Here is an 18664-nt window from a genome sequence, read left to right as displayed (position 1 = left end):
TGTGGAGATGGTGGGCAGGTGCTGGCCAGGGTGCTGGATGTCTTTGTGGCCCCTCTAAGATCAGCTGTTGAACCACTCCTGAAGGTCACTTCTGGGGTGGTTGCTATTTTACCAGCTACTCAATCTCCAGAAGCAAGATGTCTCTATCATGGGGGCTCTCCATTGCTCTTCAGGATGGCTCAGATACCCATTATTTTCTGTTGCCTAGGTGACACTTCTAATTGGTTACCTTTTAATTTTTTCTCCTTAGAAAGAGAAACCTGACACTCCATCTCTAGATCCTGTCAGAGGGTCCTGCCCCAGAGACTTTGTGACTCTTAGAGTATATGACTTCAACTCTTGCTTAGATGGAATGGGGGGGGGGCAATTAGGGGAGTAACTGGCTTGACAGGCACCATGAAACTTGAAGTACAGCTCTCTGGAAGCCTGCCCCTCAGGATTTAGCAATACTGACCTGTCTTCTAGTCCTATGCCTCCTTGGCTTCATCCCCCGCAAGATTAGGGCCTGCATTTAAAAATTAGTCCAAAATCAAATTAGAAATATACTAAAGTCACTCAAATCCCAACTCATTTTTTCCTTCCTGTCATGAATTGGAAAGCAAAAAGGGAAGCTGACATTCAAGGATGATTCTTAATGCCGTGTGTGTGTGTGTGTGTGTGTGTGTGTGTGTCTTCCAGATACATAAGCTTATTTCACTGCCAGGGAGAGATTTCACGGCTTTTCAAACTCTTTTGGGCACATGGTATGAGGCATCCCAGTGCTTTTCTGAGACTTCCTGTCAGAAGCTGTATATGTTGGTGGGCCACACTGTCTGACTAAACCCTGACATTTGTCCTTGGGATTGATTTTTTATTAAAAAAAAAATGGGTTGAAAGAATGTTCTTTTATAGTCCAAGACCCCTGTCCTTTCAGTGAAGGTGACATCTGTCCTTCCTCTAGGTTAGTAACCCTGAGGTGCCAGAGAGGGGTCTGGGAGAATGTGGTATTCAGCTTGTGATATTCAGGACCACTCACAACCAAACTTTAATTCCAAAATGACCCCCACCCACCTATCCCACCAGCTCCCTCCCTCTGGAGTCCCTCTCCTTTTCAGATATAGGCTGTGGTTGCAGAAGACACATTTACTGAATTGTCAGCAGAGATCAAACAGAATGGGACTTAATCCAGCACATCCTGGGGCTCTGGAGCTAAATCCCCCGACATCTGTAGCATGTAGTTCTTGTACTGCGTGCTTTGGCACCCCGTGGTGTTGCCGGCAGACTTTTGATTTGGCGAAGGAGAATGTATTTGGGGAAGCTGCACTCTGTACTCTTAGTCTCTCTAAAAGGGCAAAAAGTTGAGTCAGTCAACAGTAATTAAGGGGGAAAATAACCCACAGCAACAAAGAAAAAACTGAGAAAATTCAGACAGTCGTGGTTAATAATAAGCATTACCCAGGAGGACGCTGGTGATAAAAGGCGGGCTGGGGGCTCAAGGGCCTCAGCCGCCAGCTAGAAGCAGATTAGGATAGGGGCAGTTGAGGGCTCTTACCTGAAGCCCCCTCCCACCCCGCCCGGCTCTTGATCATTTAAAGTAGCTGCCCTGTGCTGTGCTAAGTGAAATCAACTTCGGGCTGAAAAAGGCCAGCGAAGCCCCTGACCACTGCAGTTTGCAGACCTCAGGGAAATGGCACCGTGGGCAAGTTGGTGCGGGTGTTGTTGTGTCTCATTGCATAGCGGCTCTTCTATACATACACATGGGAGGCAGCATATGGCTCTCCCCACCCCCACCTGTCAAAAGTGTGACTATATCACTTCTGATGACCAGAAGGAAGCTGCTAGGCTGGGCCAGGTTTCGAAGTGCTGCGGAGGTAACTCAGCGCCGAGAAGCTGCACCATATGCTCGGGGCTGCGTGTGTGCACGGGGCGGGCCGGCTGCAGTCTGCGTGTGCGTGCACGGGGCCCGGCCGGGCTGCAGACCCTCCTGCAGGCCGCCGGCAGTGCTGGGTGCTGCTCATTTTTCTGTCCAGGGCAGAGAATTCCCCGGGGAGCTCAGTTTTCCAAGAGGCGACCCGCAGGGAAAACAGGCTCCCGCCAATCCTGCCCTTGACACCCTCAGGCCTGCCTGCCCCAATAGCACTTCTTTACAAAATATTTTTTGCTTTTTTTTTTTTTTGTTTCATTTTATTGGATAAAGATTAAGAAAGCGCCAGCGTCTGAGAGAAGAGGCAGGCGGCAAGCACGCCCGGCCGTGCAGTCCCGGCGGTCTACCTGCAGGAGGCGCTGGTCTCCGCCAGCCGGTTGTTCATGATGCCCAGCGCGCCCACGCCCCCCGAGAAGCCGTTCTGGCGCGCGTTGGCGCAGGCGCCGCGCGGGTAGCCGTTGGCCGTCTCCGACAGCTGCTTCTGCAGCAGCGCCAGCGACACCTTGTTGGAGGCGGTGAGGTCGCGCATGGAGATGAGCTCGCCCGACAGGCGGCGGCCGTCCGCGTCGGCGTCGCGGACCGCGGGGAGCGCGCCGAGCGCGGCCAGGCGGCGGCGCAGGCGGGAGCCGGGCGTGATGGCGTTGCGCCGGGCCAGGGGCGCGCCGGGGCCCGGGCAGCAGCGCGCGCAGCAGCGGCAGCTCAGCTTGCGCAGCATCCAGTTGAGCACCTGCTTGATGAGGATGGAGATGACGTTGAAGAGTGAGTAGATGCAGCACACGCCGAGCAGGATGAACAGGAAGTTGCCCAGGCGGTACAGCCCCTGGTTCCGGTAGGCGGCGTGCTGGCTGCTCACCAGGTCCCCGAAGCCGATGGTGCTGAAGGTGACGAAGCAGAAGTAGAGCGAGTCCACGTAGTCCCAGCCCTCCACGCTGGTGTACATGGCGGACGCGCAGCACGACAGCAGCACGGCGAACAGCCCGAGGATGAGCAGCACGTGGTAGACGGACGGCTTCCAGCCCGCCAGCCCGTCGGCGCCCGGCCGGCAGGGGGCGGCCAGCAGGCCGCTGCGGCGCAGCTGGCGCTCGCGGCAGGCGCGCATGAGGAAGGCGAGCAGCGAGATGATGCGCTCCAGGAACAGGTTGAAGAACAGGATGGTCCCCGCGCAGCCGAACAGCCCGTAGGCGATGAGGAAGGCCTTGCCGCCCACCGTGGCCGGGGTGGTCATGCCGAAGCCTGCGGAGACAGGGCAGGGCAGGGGCGGTGAGGACCGCGCCAGAGGAGGCCTGGCCATCGTTTCTTTCACCATTACTCGTGATTTGATGGCGACTTCGAAAGCTGGGACACGTTTTCGCAGGGTGTCCCTCCACGTCCCCACCACCAGAGCTGTGTGCCCCATTCCCTGCACTGGAGGCTGCAGTGGGCCGGGCGGCGGGCGCCTGGTTGAGCGCAGGGACCCGGGCAAACCCCCGTCCCCGCCTGCGGGGGAAGCTTCACAAGCGGTGAAGCAGGGCTGCAGGTGTCTCTGTCTCTCTCGCTGTCTCTCTCTCCCCTCTCAGTTTCTCTCTGTCTCTATGCAGTAATAAGCGAGTAAAAAGATTTAGAAAAGTCAACTGCAGTAGTTCTCCCAAGGTCAGAGGTTGACTATTATTTCTACTTTGCGCTCTCATACATATATATATTTCTTTTTAAAAATTTTACTAGTGACTTAATAATTGATTTACAGAATTATGAGACAAAAGAGGTATAATTCCACACCGTTCCCACCAGCAGAGCTCTGTATCCCCATTCCTTTCATTGGAAACTGCAGTAGTTCTCCCAAGGTCACAGACATGGGTCGATGATTTTTTTTTTTTGCCTCCAGGGTTATCACTGGGGCTCAGTGCCAGCACTACGAATCCACTGCTCCTGGAGGCTATTTTCCCCATTTTGTTGCTCTTGTTGTTGCCTTTGTTGTTGTTGTTGTTATAGCTGTTGTTGTTGGACAAGACAGAAATGGAGAGAGGAGGGGAAGACAGAGAGGGGGAGAGAAAGACAGACACCTGCAGACCTGCTTCACCACCTGTGAAGCGACTCCGCAGCAGGTGGGGAGCCCGGGCCTCCAACCGGGATCCTTATGCCGGTCCTTGTGCTATGTGCCATGTACACTTAACCCACTGTGCTACCGACCGACTCCCACCTTTTTTCCTCTTCTATCTCCAGGTCCTGATGGAATTGGGGTGAGCCCTCTGGCCATCTTCCCCTAACATTTCTCCCCCTCTGGGAGTATGAATTAGAATTTTTTTGGGGGTGCAGAAGGTGGGAGTTCTAGCTTCTGTAATTGCTTCTCTGCTGGACATGGATGTTGGCAGGTGGATCCATACCCCCCCAGCCTGTTTCTATCTTTCCCTAGTTGGGCAGGGCTCTGGAGAGGTTTGGCTCCCAGGGCACATTGGTGAGGTTGTTTAGTGCTGTACCCATTCATTGGGGAAACTGACGATCCTTCCTAGCCGACTGAATCCACATGGATCCCAGTCACTTTCAAAGCCAGCAACAAGCAGCTCCTGACAGCTTTGCTGTTGACTGGCTATGGAAGAAGGGCAAACGCTAGAAGAAGAAGTGCTGACTTATCCTGAAGGGGCATCACTGAAATGGTGGGGAAGAAATACTTATATATTTCTCTCCATTGATGACACCAGACAGGGTTCCCTGACATGGCAACTGGTAAATCCATGGTGCAGGTGTGGCTCTGTCTTGATCAATGAATTAAAATGGCTAGGGCAGGACAGTTACTAGGAAGGACTTGAAGACTTGTCAGGACTTACAAAACAGAAGCGCCTGCTTGGGCACAAACCACTAAAATATCCACAGAATGAGTGTTGCTGCTCTCCCACGTCTCAAGTTGTGTTCTTACTGCAGTCAGTGAGTGGCTCACTGGGACATATGGCCTTGTTAAGACAGGCTTCTTTCTATAAGGGCTTCTTATCTGGAATTGCAGGGGGCCAGGCAGAATGTGTTCATTCCAGGTAGCAAATGGTTTCTGAAAAGAGCTTTATGGGGAGTCCGGCGGTAGCGCAGTGGGTTAAGCGCACTTGGCGCAAAGCGCAAGGATGGGTGTAAGGATCCTGGTTCGAGCCCCTGGCTCCCCACCTGCAGGGGAGTCGCTTCACAGGCGGTGAAGCAGGTCTGCAGGTATCTGTCTCTCCACCTCTCTGTGTCCCCTCCTTTCTCAATTTCTCTCTGTCCTATCCAACAATGATGACATCAGTAACAGTAATGACTACAATAAAACAAGGGCAACAAAAAGGGAATAAATAAATAAATATAAAAACAAGAGCTTTATGAAACTGACAAACACAAGTGCTTGGAAATGAGCCCACAGCCTAGAGCAAGTGAATGTGACACTGCTATTAGAGACCAGCACCTTCTCATCCTGAAGAAAGTCCATGTGTCCTTATGTGTTCCCAGTCACTGATGGTCATCAGGCACTTTCCACCACCCTAGACTTTCCCCCACTTCCCAGAGCAACTAGAGCCTTTGGTGCTCTCAGAAAACCACTCTGTAGTCCTGTATGGCTGGCAGCCAGAAGAGACCTTCACACAGGGAGGGAGGCTGGCCCTAATCCTAGAAGTCCTCTGTCTTGTGGCTTTCTTCCTACTGACCATGCTGGGGAGAGGGGCTGGTGCTCCTCCATTAATGTTTCCACCAAAGTGAATGCCTCACCATGCCTGTGGCTATTCAAACTTAGCTTGACCCCAGGCTTAGGGCCTGAAGGAGGAATGAGAAGCTGCTGCTGGCTGACAGTCTGACTGGCTGCCTCCAGGCAGAGACCTCTATGACTTCCCCCAAGTCAAAGGCCATACCCTCCACTTTCCAGGATTTTTTTCAGACTCTTCCTCGCTTCTCTCTGTATGGACTCTGGGGTTCTGTCCTAGGCCCTCCCCCCTCTTTTTATATTTTTATTTATTATTATTATTTATTGGTTAGGGACATACATGAGAGGAAATGAAGACGTAGAGAGGGAAAAAGACACCTGCAGCCTTGCTTCACCACTTGTGAAGCTTTTTCCCTGCAGTTGGGGACCAGGGGCTTGAACCTGGGTCCTTGTGCACTTTATCAGGTGCACCACCGCCTGGTCCCATCTCTCTTTTGAGTCTGAATTTCTTGCCACCAGATATGCAGCCCACTTGTTCCTTCAGTAAGCATTGACTGAGGAACTACTTGGGTGGACTTTGTGTTAGGTCTGGGGAAAGGGTAAAACCCAGACAGTCACAGTTCCTACTTCACAGACTATCTGGGCAGCCTGCTTAAGGGTTTTACATAGATACCCACCACACTGATGCCAGCAGAGTCAGCCTGGGCTAGAACTTGTTCTGGACTCTCCCTAGGGTTGTGACTACAAGCCTAAAATGACACCAAATGACACCATCTGTGCAGAATGAAGGGGACATGCAGTTCAGGAAGCTGGGTCACAAAAGAGAGCAGTCAAAGTGCTGCCCTGATCTTGAGGTCTGACTCTTGACCCCCCTTTGTCTTTCACTGCACTTCAGCGCAGGAGATGGGGCAGAGGAAGCAGTCTGCCCTCCTTTGTATCTATCAGATTCAGAGAGTTGGGGACACTGAAGGACTGGAATCAGGCTCTTTGCTGAGGGCAGTGAGATGTGTGCCTGGCTCTGCTATCTGATCAGATGTTTTTCATATTGCAGGAGCAGTCCCTCTTTGCCTCTCCTAAGCTCTGCCAGTCTTCAGGGAGCTGGGATGGCTCTGGAGACGAGTCTAGAAGCTTCAGCAGAGAAAAGGCAAACCCGGCTGCCCCAAGAACCCCAAATCCCCCTCCAATCACATCCTGCAGAGGCATATCTTTCCTTAGGTTCACACCAAGCCTGTTATTTTGTTTATGCCACAATTGATCTGTCTTCCCAGTTTGCAAAGAACAGATACTTAGGGGCTTTATTATGTCATTTTGACAAAAGCTGTGAAGCTCATTCCCAGAGCTGTCTAGTGTTGTCTTTGCAAATGGGACCCTTGTGACAGGGCCTTTGGAATACAGCTCAGAGAGCCTGGAAGGGAGATAGATGAGGAGGCCAGCACCCATCTGCATGGGCTAACCTGGGTGGATCTTCTGGGGCTGAACACTGGATGTCTGTCTTTCCATCTGCTATGAAGAAGGTTTCATTAGCCTCAGCAGTGCAGGTGAGGAAGTGGGCCAGGAGAGGTGAAAGGACTTGGCTGATATGCAGGTTTTTAAAAAATTATTTGATAGACAGCCAGATATTGGGAGGGGAGGGGGTGATAGAGAGGAAGAAAGCCAGACAGACACCTGCAGATATGTTTCACCACTTGCGAAGCTTTGCCCCTGCTGGTGGGGGCTGGGAGCTTGAACCTGGGTCCTTCCACATGTGCTCTGAACCAGGTGTGCCACCAGCCAGTCCCCCACAATGCAGTTTTAAGGTACAGTGGAGAACTTCCCTATTGCACCAGATAGATGTGGAGTTTCAGCTAGACTCTGCAGTATCAATTTAAAGGAAATATTTATAGTCCAGGGAACTTGTGAGGGCAAAAGGGGCACTGCTAATAAACTATTCCATGAGAGTATATGAAAGCCAGGAATGTTCCAGGATGTTTGGTTAAGATACTAAGACAGGACAGGCAGAATAGCTCACTTGGATAGTGCACTATTTTGCCATGTGCACGACTCAGCTTGGAGCCTGGCCCCCAACTCACTGAAGGAAGCTTTTGTGCCGTGGTCTCTTTCCCTCTATCACTCTCGGCCTCTTTTTCTTGCTCTTTAGTTGGGGGGTGGGGGGGACTGGCCCAGAGTGGTGAAACCTCTGAAAAACCAAAAAAAAAAGGGAAAAGATTCTAAAACAGATTCTAATGACTCACCCAGTAGAAAGCACATGTTATCATATACCCAGACCTAGATTTGATCCCTGGGTCACCACGTGGGAGTTTCTGCAGTGGGGAGGCTTCATGAGCAGTAGAGCAGTGCTACAGTCTTATCTCTTCTTTCTCCCTCTCCTCTCTCCCTCTCCCTCTCCCCCTACCTCTCTGTCACTCTCTTGCTTTCACTCCCTACCTAGAAGAAGGGGAAAAAAGCCACTGGTAACAGTGGAATTGTGTAAGCACCAAGCCCCCAGTAATTACTCTGGCAGCAAAATAAATAATAAGTTGAAGGCAGTTTAATTTTCACTCCAGAAATCTACTTTGTAGGGTTGGAGAGATAGCATAATGGTTCTGCAAAAGACTTTCATGACTGAGACTTTGAGGTCTGAGGTTCAATCTCTGGTACCACTGTAAGCCAGAGCTGAACAGTGTTCTGGTTTCTCTCAATATAAATAAATACATTAAAAAAAATCTACTTAGTGGGTCAGGAAAGATTCCCAGGAATCTGCATTTAAACAAATGTCCTCTGACAATTCTGATGCAAATAAGCTAAAGTCCTTCCCTTAACAGTGTTTAAGTGGATAAAGTGTCAGGCCTTTTGTTGTTGTTGTCACTAGGCTTCACTACTCTGAGATGACTTTTTGACAGTTTCAGAGAGAGGAACAGAGGCAGAGGGAGTAAGAGAGACCACAGGACTGACACTTCCTCCAATGCACTGGGGCCTGGGTTCTGCACCTAGGACACACACATGGCAAAACTAAGTGTCATACTCATACATGAGGTCCTGAATTCAGTCCCCTGTATTGCTTGGGCCAGAACTGTGTGATGCAGTATGCCAGTGACCATAGGAAGTCCGGCACAGTGCTCGGCTGACGTCAGCCTTGGTGACAGAGCATACAGTGATCTGCGCAAACACACAATGGATTGTGGGTAGATCCAGTCTGTGCAAATGTACAAAGCATTTTTTGGTGAACTGAACAGACTTAAAAGCATGGCCAGCCAGAAGTCCAATCTCTTTGGCTACTGCTTCTTCTCCTGGTCAGATACATCTTGGCTGAGGCTGTTTGAGGTGCCCTCCATGACTACTTCCCCTGGGAACTGAACATGTGTGACTCAGCTAGCTAGTAAACTCTTAACACTCCCCTACAGCCATGAGCAACCTATACCTTGGCTGGTAATTGTTTATCTCATGATACTGAACTTTTGATAACTATTCATGGACTTTATAGACCTAGCATATTGTTTTTTTTCTTTATTGGGGAATTAATGTTTTACATTCACAAGTAAATACAATAGTTTGTACATGCATAACATTTCCCAGTTTTCCATATAACAATACAACACCCACTAGGTCCTCTGTCATCCTTTTTGGATCTGTATTCTCACCCCTACCCACCCCAGAGTCTTCTACTTTGGTGCAATATGCCAATTCCAGTTCAGGTTCTACTTGTGTTTTCACTTCTGATCTTGCTTTTCAACTTCTGCCTGAGAGTGAGATCATCCCATACTCATCCTTCTGTTTCTCACTTATTTCACTTAACATGATTTCTTCAAACTCAATCCAAGATGAACTGAAAACAGTGAGGTCACTGTTTTTAATAGCTGAGTAGTATTCCATTGTGTATATACCACAACTTGCTCAGCCACTCATCTGTTGTTGAATACCTGGGTTGCTCCTAGGTTTTGGCTATTACAAATTGTGCTGCTAAGAACATATGTGTACACAGATCTTTCTGGATGGGTGTGTTGGGTTCCTTAGGATATATACTCAGGAGAGGAATGGCAGGATCATAGGGTAGGTCCATTTCTACCATTCTGAGAGTTCTCCAGACTGCTCCCCACAGAGGTTGGACCAACTGAGGTTCTCACCAGCAGTGCAGGAGGGTTCCTTTGACAACACAACCTCTCCAGCATTTGCTGCTGCTACCTTTTCTGATGTATGAAGTGGTATTTCATTGTTGTCTTTATTTGCATTTCTCTGACAGTCAAAGACTTGGAGCATTTTTTCATGTGTTTCTCAACCTTTTGGATCTCTTCTGTGGTGAATAGTCTGTCCATGTCCTCCCCCAATTTTTGGATGGGGTATTTGTTTTCTTGTTGTTGAGTTTGGCAAGCTCTTTATATATTTTGGTTATTAAACTCTTGTCTGAAGTATGGCATGTAAAGAGCTTCTCCTATTCTGTGAGGGGAATCTCTTGGCTTGGGTAGTGGTTTCTTTTGCTGTGCAGTGTGGGACTATATGAAAGCTTGGTAGAGCTTAGGGAAGCTCTCCTATCCTTGGATGGAGGTCTGGAAAAACACCCCATTTGTTATCCTCTCTCCTTATAGAGATGAGCCAAGAGGGAAAAGTCTCTCAGACTCAGTTTCTCCTTGTTAGTCTCTCAAGCTCACAGAAAGCTTACATGCCTCTCACACTTAGTTCCCCTGCTGGCAGCAGGCCAAATTTCTGCCTACTATGTTTCTCTCAAATGCCTTTGGATAATTGCCTGCATCATGGAGACTAATCATTTTGACCATTATGTATCACACCAATTCTTGTCATACCAACCCCCTACCATAGGGTCAAGCTGACCTTTAAGAAACCTGTAATTTAATAAAGCTGTAATTTCCAAATAAATGAGTGTTTGTACCAGAATACTCCCTGAGGCCTACTTTCTGAATCACGCAGTTTCTAAGAGCTGGTAAGGGAGGGTCGGTGGCTTACCCCATGGTTGGAGCCTCTCCACATGAGCGCCGGCATGCAGAAACTTTTTAATTTGATGTAGTCCCATAGGTTTATGCTTGCATTAGTCTTCTTTGTAACTGGATTCGTTTCATTGAAGATGTCTTTAAAAATTATGTGGAAAAGAGTTCTGCCAATATTTTCCTCTAAGTATCCGATAGTTTGTGGTCTAACATCCAAGTCCTTGATGCACTTGGAATTTACTTTTGTATTTGGTGAAATATAGTGGTTCAGTTTCATTCTTCTGCATTGTTTTAACCCATTTTTTTTCCAACACTGTTTGTTGAAGAGACTCTGCTTTCCCCATGTAATAGTCTGGGCACCTTTGTCAAAGATTAGATGTCCATAGCTGTAGGGGCTTGCTTCTGGTCTCTCAATTCTATTCCACTGGTCAGTGTGTCTGTTCATGTTTCAGTACCAAGAAATTTTGATGACAACGGCCCTATAATACAATTTGAGATCTGAGAGTATGATGCCTCCAGTTCTGTTCTTTCTTCTCAAGATGGTTTTGGCAGTTCTAAGTCTTTTCTGGTTCCCGTAAACATTTGTAGCATTTATTCTATTCTAAAAAATGTGCTTGGGATCTTGATGGGGATAGCATTAAATTTGTAGATGGCTCTGGGTAGTATATTCATTTTGATGATGTGAATTCTTCCAATCTATGAATATGAAATATCTTTCCACTGCTTTGAGTCTTTTTTAATTTCCTTGAGGAGTGACTCATAATTTTCAGTATACAAGTCTTTCCCTTCTTTGGTTAGGTTTATTTCTAGATATTGTTTTTGTTGCTATAGTAAAAGGAATTGATTTCTGGATTTCAGCTTCTTCTACCTTAGTGTTTGCACAGAGGAATGCCACTGACTTTTGAATGTTAATTTTGTAGCCTGACACCTTACTGTATTGCCTGATGATTTCCAACAGCTTCTTGCTGGATTCCTTAGGTTTTTCTATGTATACTATCATGTCATCTGCAAACAGGGAGAGTTTGACTTCTTCTCTTCCAGTCTTTTTCTATTCCTTGCTCCTGCCTGATTGCTATGGCAAGAACTTCCAACACTATGTTGACTAATAATGGTGATGGTGGGCAGCCCTGTCTAGTACCTGATCTGAGTGGAAATGCTTCCAGTTTTTCACCATTGAGTATGATGTTGGCTGTAGGTTTGCTACAGACTCCACTATCTTGAGGAATTTTCCATCTATTCCCATTTTTTGTAGTGTTTGATCATAATGGGATGTTGTATTTGGTCAAAGGCTTTCTCTGAATCTATTGATATGACCATGTGGTTTTTGGTCTTGCTTTTATTGATGTGGTGGATCACGTTGATTGATTAATGTATATTAAACCAACCCTGAATCCCTGGGGTAAACCCCACTTGGTCAAGATGAACAATCTTTTGATTATACTGCTATATCCAGTTGGCTAGAATTTTGTTCAGTATTTTGGCATCTATGTTCATCAGAGATATTGGTCTGTAGTTTTCTTTTTTGGTTGTGTTTCTGTCTGCTTTTGGTATCAAAGTGATGGCTTCCTAGAAGCTGGAAGGGAGTATTCCAGTGTCTTCAGTCTTCTGGAAGACTTTTAAAAGTAGAGGTATTATGTTTTCTTTAAAGTTTTTATAGAATTCATTTGTAAAACCATGTGGTCCATGTGGGAAGGCTTTTGATAACTCTTTCAATTTCATAAGCTGTGATGGACCTCTTTATGTTATCTAGTTCCTCTTTACTGAATTTTGGAAGTTCATAGTTATCTAGGAAATTGTCCATTTCTTCCAGGTTCTCTAGCTTGGTGACATTGTTCATAGAAGCCTCACATGGTATGTTCAATTTCTGCAGTGTCTGTTGTGATATCTCCTCTTTCATTTACTATCCAATTTATTTGGGTCTTCTCCCTTTTTTGTTTTGTGAGTTTGGCTAAAGGTTTGTCAATTTTATTCACTCTTTTGAAGAACCATCATTTACTTTTGTTGATCTTTTGTATGGTTTTCTTATTTTCAATGTTATTTATTTCTGCCCTAAATTTAGTGATTTCTATCCTGGTTGCTTTAGGGTTCCTTTGTTCTTCTTCTTCTAGGTCTTTAAGATGTGTAATCAGGCTGTTTATTTGTGCTTTTTCTTGTTTCCTAATGTGTGCTTGTATGACTATGAACTTCCCTCTCAGTACTGCCTTAGCTGTGTCCCAAATATTTTGATAGCTTGTGTCTTCATTTTCTTTAAACTCTTGAAACATGCTGATTTCTTCCTTTATTTCCTCTTTGACCCAGAAGTTGTTAAGTAGTGTACTACTGAGCTTCCACATTTTGGGACTCTTACTAATTTTTTGTTGATTCTCAAGTGTTAGTTTAATTCCACTGTGGTCTGAGAAGATGCTTGGGATGATTTCAGTGCTCTTGAATTGGCTGATGCTGTCTTTGTGGCCTAACCTATGGTCTATCCTTGAGAATGACCCATGTGGACTTGAGTAGAATGTGTATTCCAGTTTCTTGGGATGAATGCCTCTGAAAATGTCCAATAGTTCTAGGTTATCTATCTCCTCATTTAGCTCCCTCATGTCTTTATTGATTTTCTGCTTGGATGATCTTTCAGGTTGAGAGAGTGTGGTGTTGAAGTCCCTTACTATGACTGTGTTGCTGTTAATATATTATTGTAGCTCTTTTAGTAGATGTTTGATGTATTTAGATGGCTTCTCATTGGGTGCATAGATGTTAATAAGTGTTAAGTCCTCTTGATTGACTGATCCTCTGAGCATTAAGTAGTGTCCATCCCTAGCTTTTTAAATTTTACTTTAAAGTCAATTGTGTCAGTTTTGAGAATAGCTGTTCCTGCCCTTTTTTGTGGGCCATTGCCTAGTATGATAGTTTTCCATCTTTTCACTTTAAGTCTGTGCTTGTCTTGTTGATTAAGTGAGTTTCCTGTAGACAGCATATTGTTGGGTTGTGTTTTCTGGTCCATCTTCCTACTCTGTGGCTTTTAATAGGTGAATTCAGGGCATTGACGTTTATTGATATCAAAGATTGAAGATATTTTAAAGCCATTCTTGTAGATTTTTAGAGTGTTCTGATATATGGCCTATTTGTGGTGGTCTGACTGTTTATAAGAGACCTTTCAGAACTTCTTTCAGGGTAGGTTTGATGACAGTTGATTCAACTGTTTCTTGTCTGAGAAGGTATTTATTCCTCCATCCAGTCTGAATGACCGTCTAGCAGGATACAGTATTCTTGGCTGAAAGCCTTTCTCATTGTGTACTCAATAGATATCTTGCCATTCTCTTCTGGCCTATAGTGTTTGTGTGGAGAAGTCTGCTGCTAATCTTATTGGTTTTCCTCTGTAGGTGATTCTTTGTTTTTCTCTTGCAGCCTTCAGGATCCTTTCTTTATCCTTATTCCTGTTCATTCTAAATATGATGTGTCTTGGTGTCTTTATGTCTGGGTTAATTCTGTTTGGGACCCTCTGGGCTTCTTGAACCTTTATGTCTTCTATCTTGTCTAGACTAGAGAAGTTTTCAGCTATTATGTCCTGAAGAATGCTTTCTTTCCCTCCCTCTCTTTCTTCCTCTGGTATGCCAATAATGCGTATATTATTTCTTTTGAAGTCATTCCTTAGGTGTCTGTTGTTGTTTTCAGTATCTCTTAGTCTCTTTTTGAGATCTCTTACTTCTTTTCTAGTTGTCTCTAATTCATCTTTGATCTTGCTAATTCTGTCTTTAGCCTCATTTATTCTATTCTCTCTCCCCTCCACTGTTTTCTGGAGTTCATCTATTTTGTGACCCTGCTTTGATACTCTTTTAGCTTGTTCAGCTAGTTGTGTTCTTAGCTCAGCTTTTTCAGCTTTCAGCTCTCTTATAACCTTGAGATAATTAGTATTTTCTTCCAGAGTCTCATTTGTTGTTTCTGCATTTCTGATGACATTTCTTTCAAACTGTTTACTCACTTCTGTGATTATTTCCTTAACTAGTGTTTGGATGTTGACCTCATTATTTTGTGCTTCATTCTTTGGGGGGCTTTTAGCTGGACTCTTGTCGTGGTTCATTTCTCCAATATTTCTTCTTTTTGGTTTAACCTTTTTATATAGTATGTTATGAGGTCCCTCTCTTGGTCCTTTTCAAATTACTGATCACTCTTGCCTAGATTGATTTGTGTCTAAGTAAGGTACTTAAAGGGTTCACAGTTGTAGAAATTGACAGTTGTTTTAATATTATTTTAATTCCTGAGTTTGAGCACAGTGTCTTTAAAAGCCTCTTTTGTTCTTTTTTTCCCCTGTAAGGTATGGGAGCCTAAGGGCTTTTAAACTATATGTAGGCTTCTTAGCTTAATCACTGACTCCTCATCAAGAGATAAAGCAAAGTGAGGCAGAGGTAACTGGATAGTGGTTATGCAAAGAGACTCTCACAGCCCCTCCACTAGGCCACTGAGGTATAGATCTTCTCCTGAGTTACCTTGTTAGTTCTCTGTCCCCTGTTGTCAGCTCAGGGCCTTCCTGCCACTTCTCCAGATTCTGAGGGCAGTAGCAATGGAGACTCATATTGCATTTGGTGAGTCTCAGGGGAGTCCTCTCCTCCCTTCAGCCATCTTTTTGTTGGTGAAACAGACTGGAGGTGGTATCTCAACTGGTAAACTGCTGACTGTTACCAGCCACTTAATAATCTCTCCCTAGACTCCTCTCTGTCCACGAGCCACACGTGTTTGCACTCACCGGTGATTTGGTGGGTTCCTGAAGTTGTTCTAGTCCTGTCTTGTGGTTTCAGGTGGTCTCCTTTGGCATTCCTAGTTGACCCGGGAGAGGAGAGGAGAGAAACACAGCTGCTGCTGCTCCGTAGCCCGCCTCCAGATGTCCTGGACCAAGCATATTCTTAACCCCTGATGATAACTGCTTATTTTGCAGTACCTAGGTATTTGCCCCTGTATCACCCAAACAAAGCCTTGAATTGTTTAAACCTACTCCAAGCCATCTCTCAGCTGAATCCATTATGCACTGCAGCCAAAGCCTGTTTTAATTTTTGTTTTTTTTTTTCTCTCTCTCTCTCATTGATAAATCTTTTAAAATTTGTTTTAGACCTTCATATCAAAAATATATTTGGAGACTCAATACCCTGGGCATGGGAAATGAAAACAAGAGTAAATAAATAGTATTACATGAAACTAAAACACTTCTATACATCAAAAGCAAGCTACATAAGAATAACTAGGTAACCCAGTAAATGGGCAAGATATTTGCACATCACACATCAGTTAAGCATCTGGTATCAGACATCTATACAGAGTTGGTACAGATCTACAAAAGAAGCAAAAATAACCCAATAAAAACGGGCCAAAGAACTAAACAGTTTTCTAAAGAAGAGATACACATGGCCCACACGCACATGTTATTTGGAGCACAAACTCAACTTTAGTGTGTGGGTGCTATTAGCCTAGATTAATCAACAAAGGCTCAGAGATGCTTTGGCCTAAGCCAATAGTGCAGCATATGTCTGTGGCTATAGAGACTGGCTCAGGAACAGACATGGGACTCTATTCAGGCCAATCCAATGTGAGAACTTTCTCTGAGTTGCCAAGCTGAAAGCTTATGTTTTTTTGCAGCTAAAGGAGGTAATTTAACTGGATGAGCACTGGGTTTATAAACCTGAAATTATGGGTTAGATTCCCAGCAATCCATGTACTGAAGAAATGCTCTGGCTTTCCTCTCTGCCTTATGTGAAACTCTCTCAAATGCAATAAATGTAACAAATGATTGTTTGTTTCTCTTCTAAGTGACTGGCTGAGGAGCTGGTCTTCTAAGTGATGATAATAACACTACAGAAAGCTGAGCAGAGAGACAGCCTGAAAAAAACAAGACAAGCTGAATCATCTTTCAAATCCCACTGAACATGCTGCCTGACCTGACTTCATTTCCTTTTGCATGATCCCATAAGCTACCTTTCTTGCTTCAACTTTCTGTGAACAAATACACTCCCCTCCTACCAGTGCAGCTGGTTACGGGCCCTGATTAAACTGCCACGATGTCCAGGAAACGGCAGACTTGAACTCAACTATCTGAGTTCTGTGGTGGTCTCTGTCAGCCAAATGGCAGAGGTTGTGATCAGAAGTTCTCTGAGCTCAGAACTTGTTATCTGTTAAGTATTATCTCTCAGTGTGAACCTTCTCTGTAAACTGTTGTACACTAAACCAGAATGTTGGGGGGCCAGGTGGTAGTACACCTGGTTAAGCACACATAGTACAAATCACAGATCACGCAAAGATGCCAGTTTGAGCCCCCGGCTCCTCACCTGCAGGGAGGGGTCACTTCACAGTAGTGAAGCAAGTCTGTAGGTGTCTCTCTTTCTCTTCCCCTCTCTGTCTTCCCCTCCTCTCTCAATTTCTCTCTGTCCTATCCAACAACAGCAGCAGCAACAACAACAATGGAAAAAAGATAGCCTCCAGGAATAGTAGATTTGTAGTGCATGCACTGAGCCCCAACAATAACCCTGGAGGAGAAACAAAACAAAACAGTGTATTCCTTTAAATGAGGTAAGAGAATGGCAGGTGGGAATTTCCATGACTTAAAAAGGAAAAAAAAAAAAAAGGTTAAGTAGACCGAAGCCAGGTGAGCCAGGTGATGGTATAATATGGTTTACAGGTAAATTGAAACAAGTTTATTTACTGAAGGACTTTCTGTAGCACATACAGCATTAATGTGATTTTTTAAATTAAAAAATTTATTTATTTATTATTGGATGGAGAGAAAGGAGGAGGGAGATAGAAAGGAAACAGAGACACCTGCTGCCCTGCTTCACCATTTATGAAGCTTTCCCCTTGCAGATGAGGACCAGGGGCTTGAACTTGGGTCCTTGTGCACTGTAATGTGTGCACTCGACCAGGTGTGCCACCACCTGGCCCCCATTAATGTGACTTATGAACCCTCTGGGGGCTATGCTAACACTAGCCCTTACTCCCCACACTAGTTTGACCAGCTGTCTTCTGTGAATTCACTACTTTATAGAGTAATATAAAGTATAGAGTAATATAGAGTATGACTTTGGGAAAAGTCATACTCTACCCTCAGGAGGAATTGAGGACTAGACATTTGAAAACAAGCATGAGGTGACCAGGAAGGTAGCTTAGTGGTAGAGCCCAGGACATGTGTGATGTGGTTCTGTGTTCCACCACCAACACAGCGTATGATGCTAGAATAATGCTTCAGCTCCGTCTCTCTCTCTCGTTCATTAAAAGTAAAGTCATGTTTGAGGATTTCTCATATTTGAGAAACAGTCACTGGCCCAGGATGGGGCCTGGTATATAGAACATGCTCAGGTCAAGCTGAGAGAGTGAACCCAACTCTCTTCCTGTCTGGAGTAGTGGTTCTGAAACTAGATTGCCTGGGATCCACTTAGAGATCTTGTTAGACTGGAGGGTGGGCATCTAGCTATTCTGTTATTGTAACTTAGCCTGAACAGCCATACTACAATTCTGTGGTTCTAATCTGTTCTCAAGTGGTGCCACTGATCAGTGATCCTTATTTTTGCAAGCAGACAAACAAGAGTGTTAATTACCTCCTGGGACCTGCCTCTACAATGAAACTGAGAATGTCTGGAGTGTGTGTGTGGGGGTCATACCATATTGGCTATTTGTATTCAGGTTTTTCAGGTTTGCATTCTAGCTATTCCTCCAAGTCAGCTGGAGGACAACTAACCAGTCTGAGTAAGGTCTTTCTGGGAAAGCTGAAAGGATGGCTGTGAAAGGCCATGAAAGTATCTAGTGAGGACTGAAAAAGTGGAGAGTGATGACAATAGTGGCTATGTATTGAGTCCTCAGTGCTTCTGGGCATTGTGCCAAGTCTTCGTGTATTCATTCATTCTCTCCCAGAACTTCCCCATCGAATTTCAACATTCCTGAAGTCAAGATCCATCTTATAATCAATGATCTGACATAGTTTATTTGGTAATATATAAATAAATATATATATTTTAAAGTTTATTTATTTTTGCCTCTGGGGTTATTGTTGGGGCTCAGTGCCTGCACTATGAATCCACTGCTCCTGGAGGCCATTTTTCCTATTTTGTTGCCATTGTTGTTATTGCTGTTGTTGTTGGATAGGACAGAGAGAAATGGAGAGAGAAGGGGAAGAAAGAGAGGGGGGAGAGATAGACAGACACCTGCAGACCTGCTTCACCCCTTGTGAAGGGAACCCCTGCAGGTGGGGAGCCA

The 18664-nt window shown here is 45.3% G+C and overlaps 1 protein-coding gene across 1 annotated transcript in view; it reads right to left on the bottom strand.

Annotated features, from left to right (window-relative positions):
- Positions 1-2127: 2127 nt before the first annotated feature.
- Positions 2128-18664, bottom strand: part of KCNK12 (potassium two pore domain channel subfamily K member 12) — a 55064-nt gene continuing 38527 nt past the window's right edge. The window contains exon 2 of the mRNA XM_060187708.1: positions 2128-3136. Within this exon, the coding sequence (XP_060043691.1) occupies positions 2247-3136 (890 nt within the window). The 3' untranslated portion in view covers positions 2128-2246. The remainder of the gene's footprint in view (positions 3137-18664) is intronic.

Source organism: Erinaceus europaeus, chromosome 3, assembly GCF_950295315.1.
Source record: "Erinaceus europaeus chromosome 3, mEriEur2.1, whole genome shotgun sequence".
Classification (NCBI taxonomy): domain Eukaryota; kingdom Metazoa; phylum Chordata; class Mammalia; order Eulipotyphla; family Erinaceidae; genus Erinaceus; species Erinaceus europaeus.
This window is presented reverse-complemented; position numbering and strand designations above follow the sequence as displayed.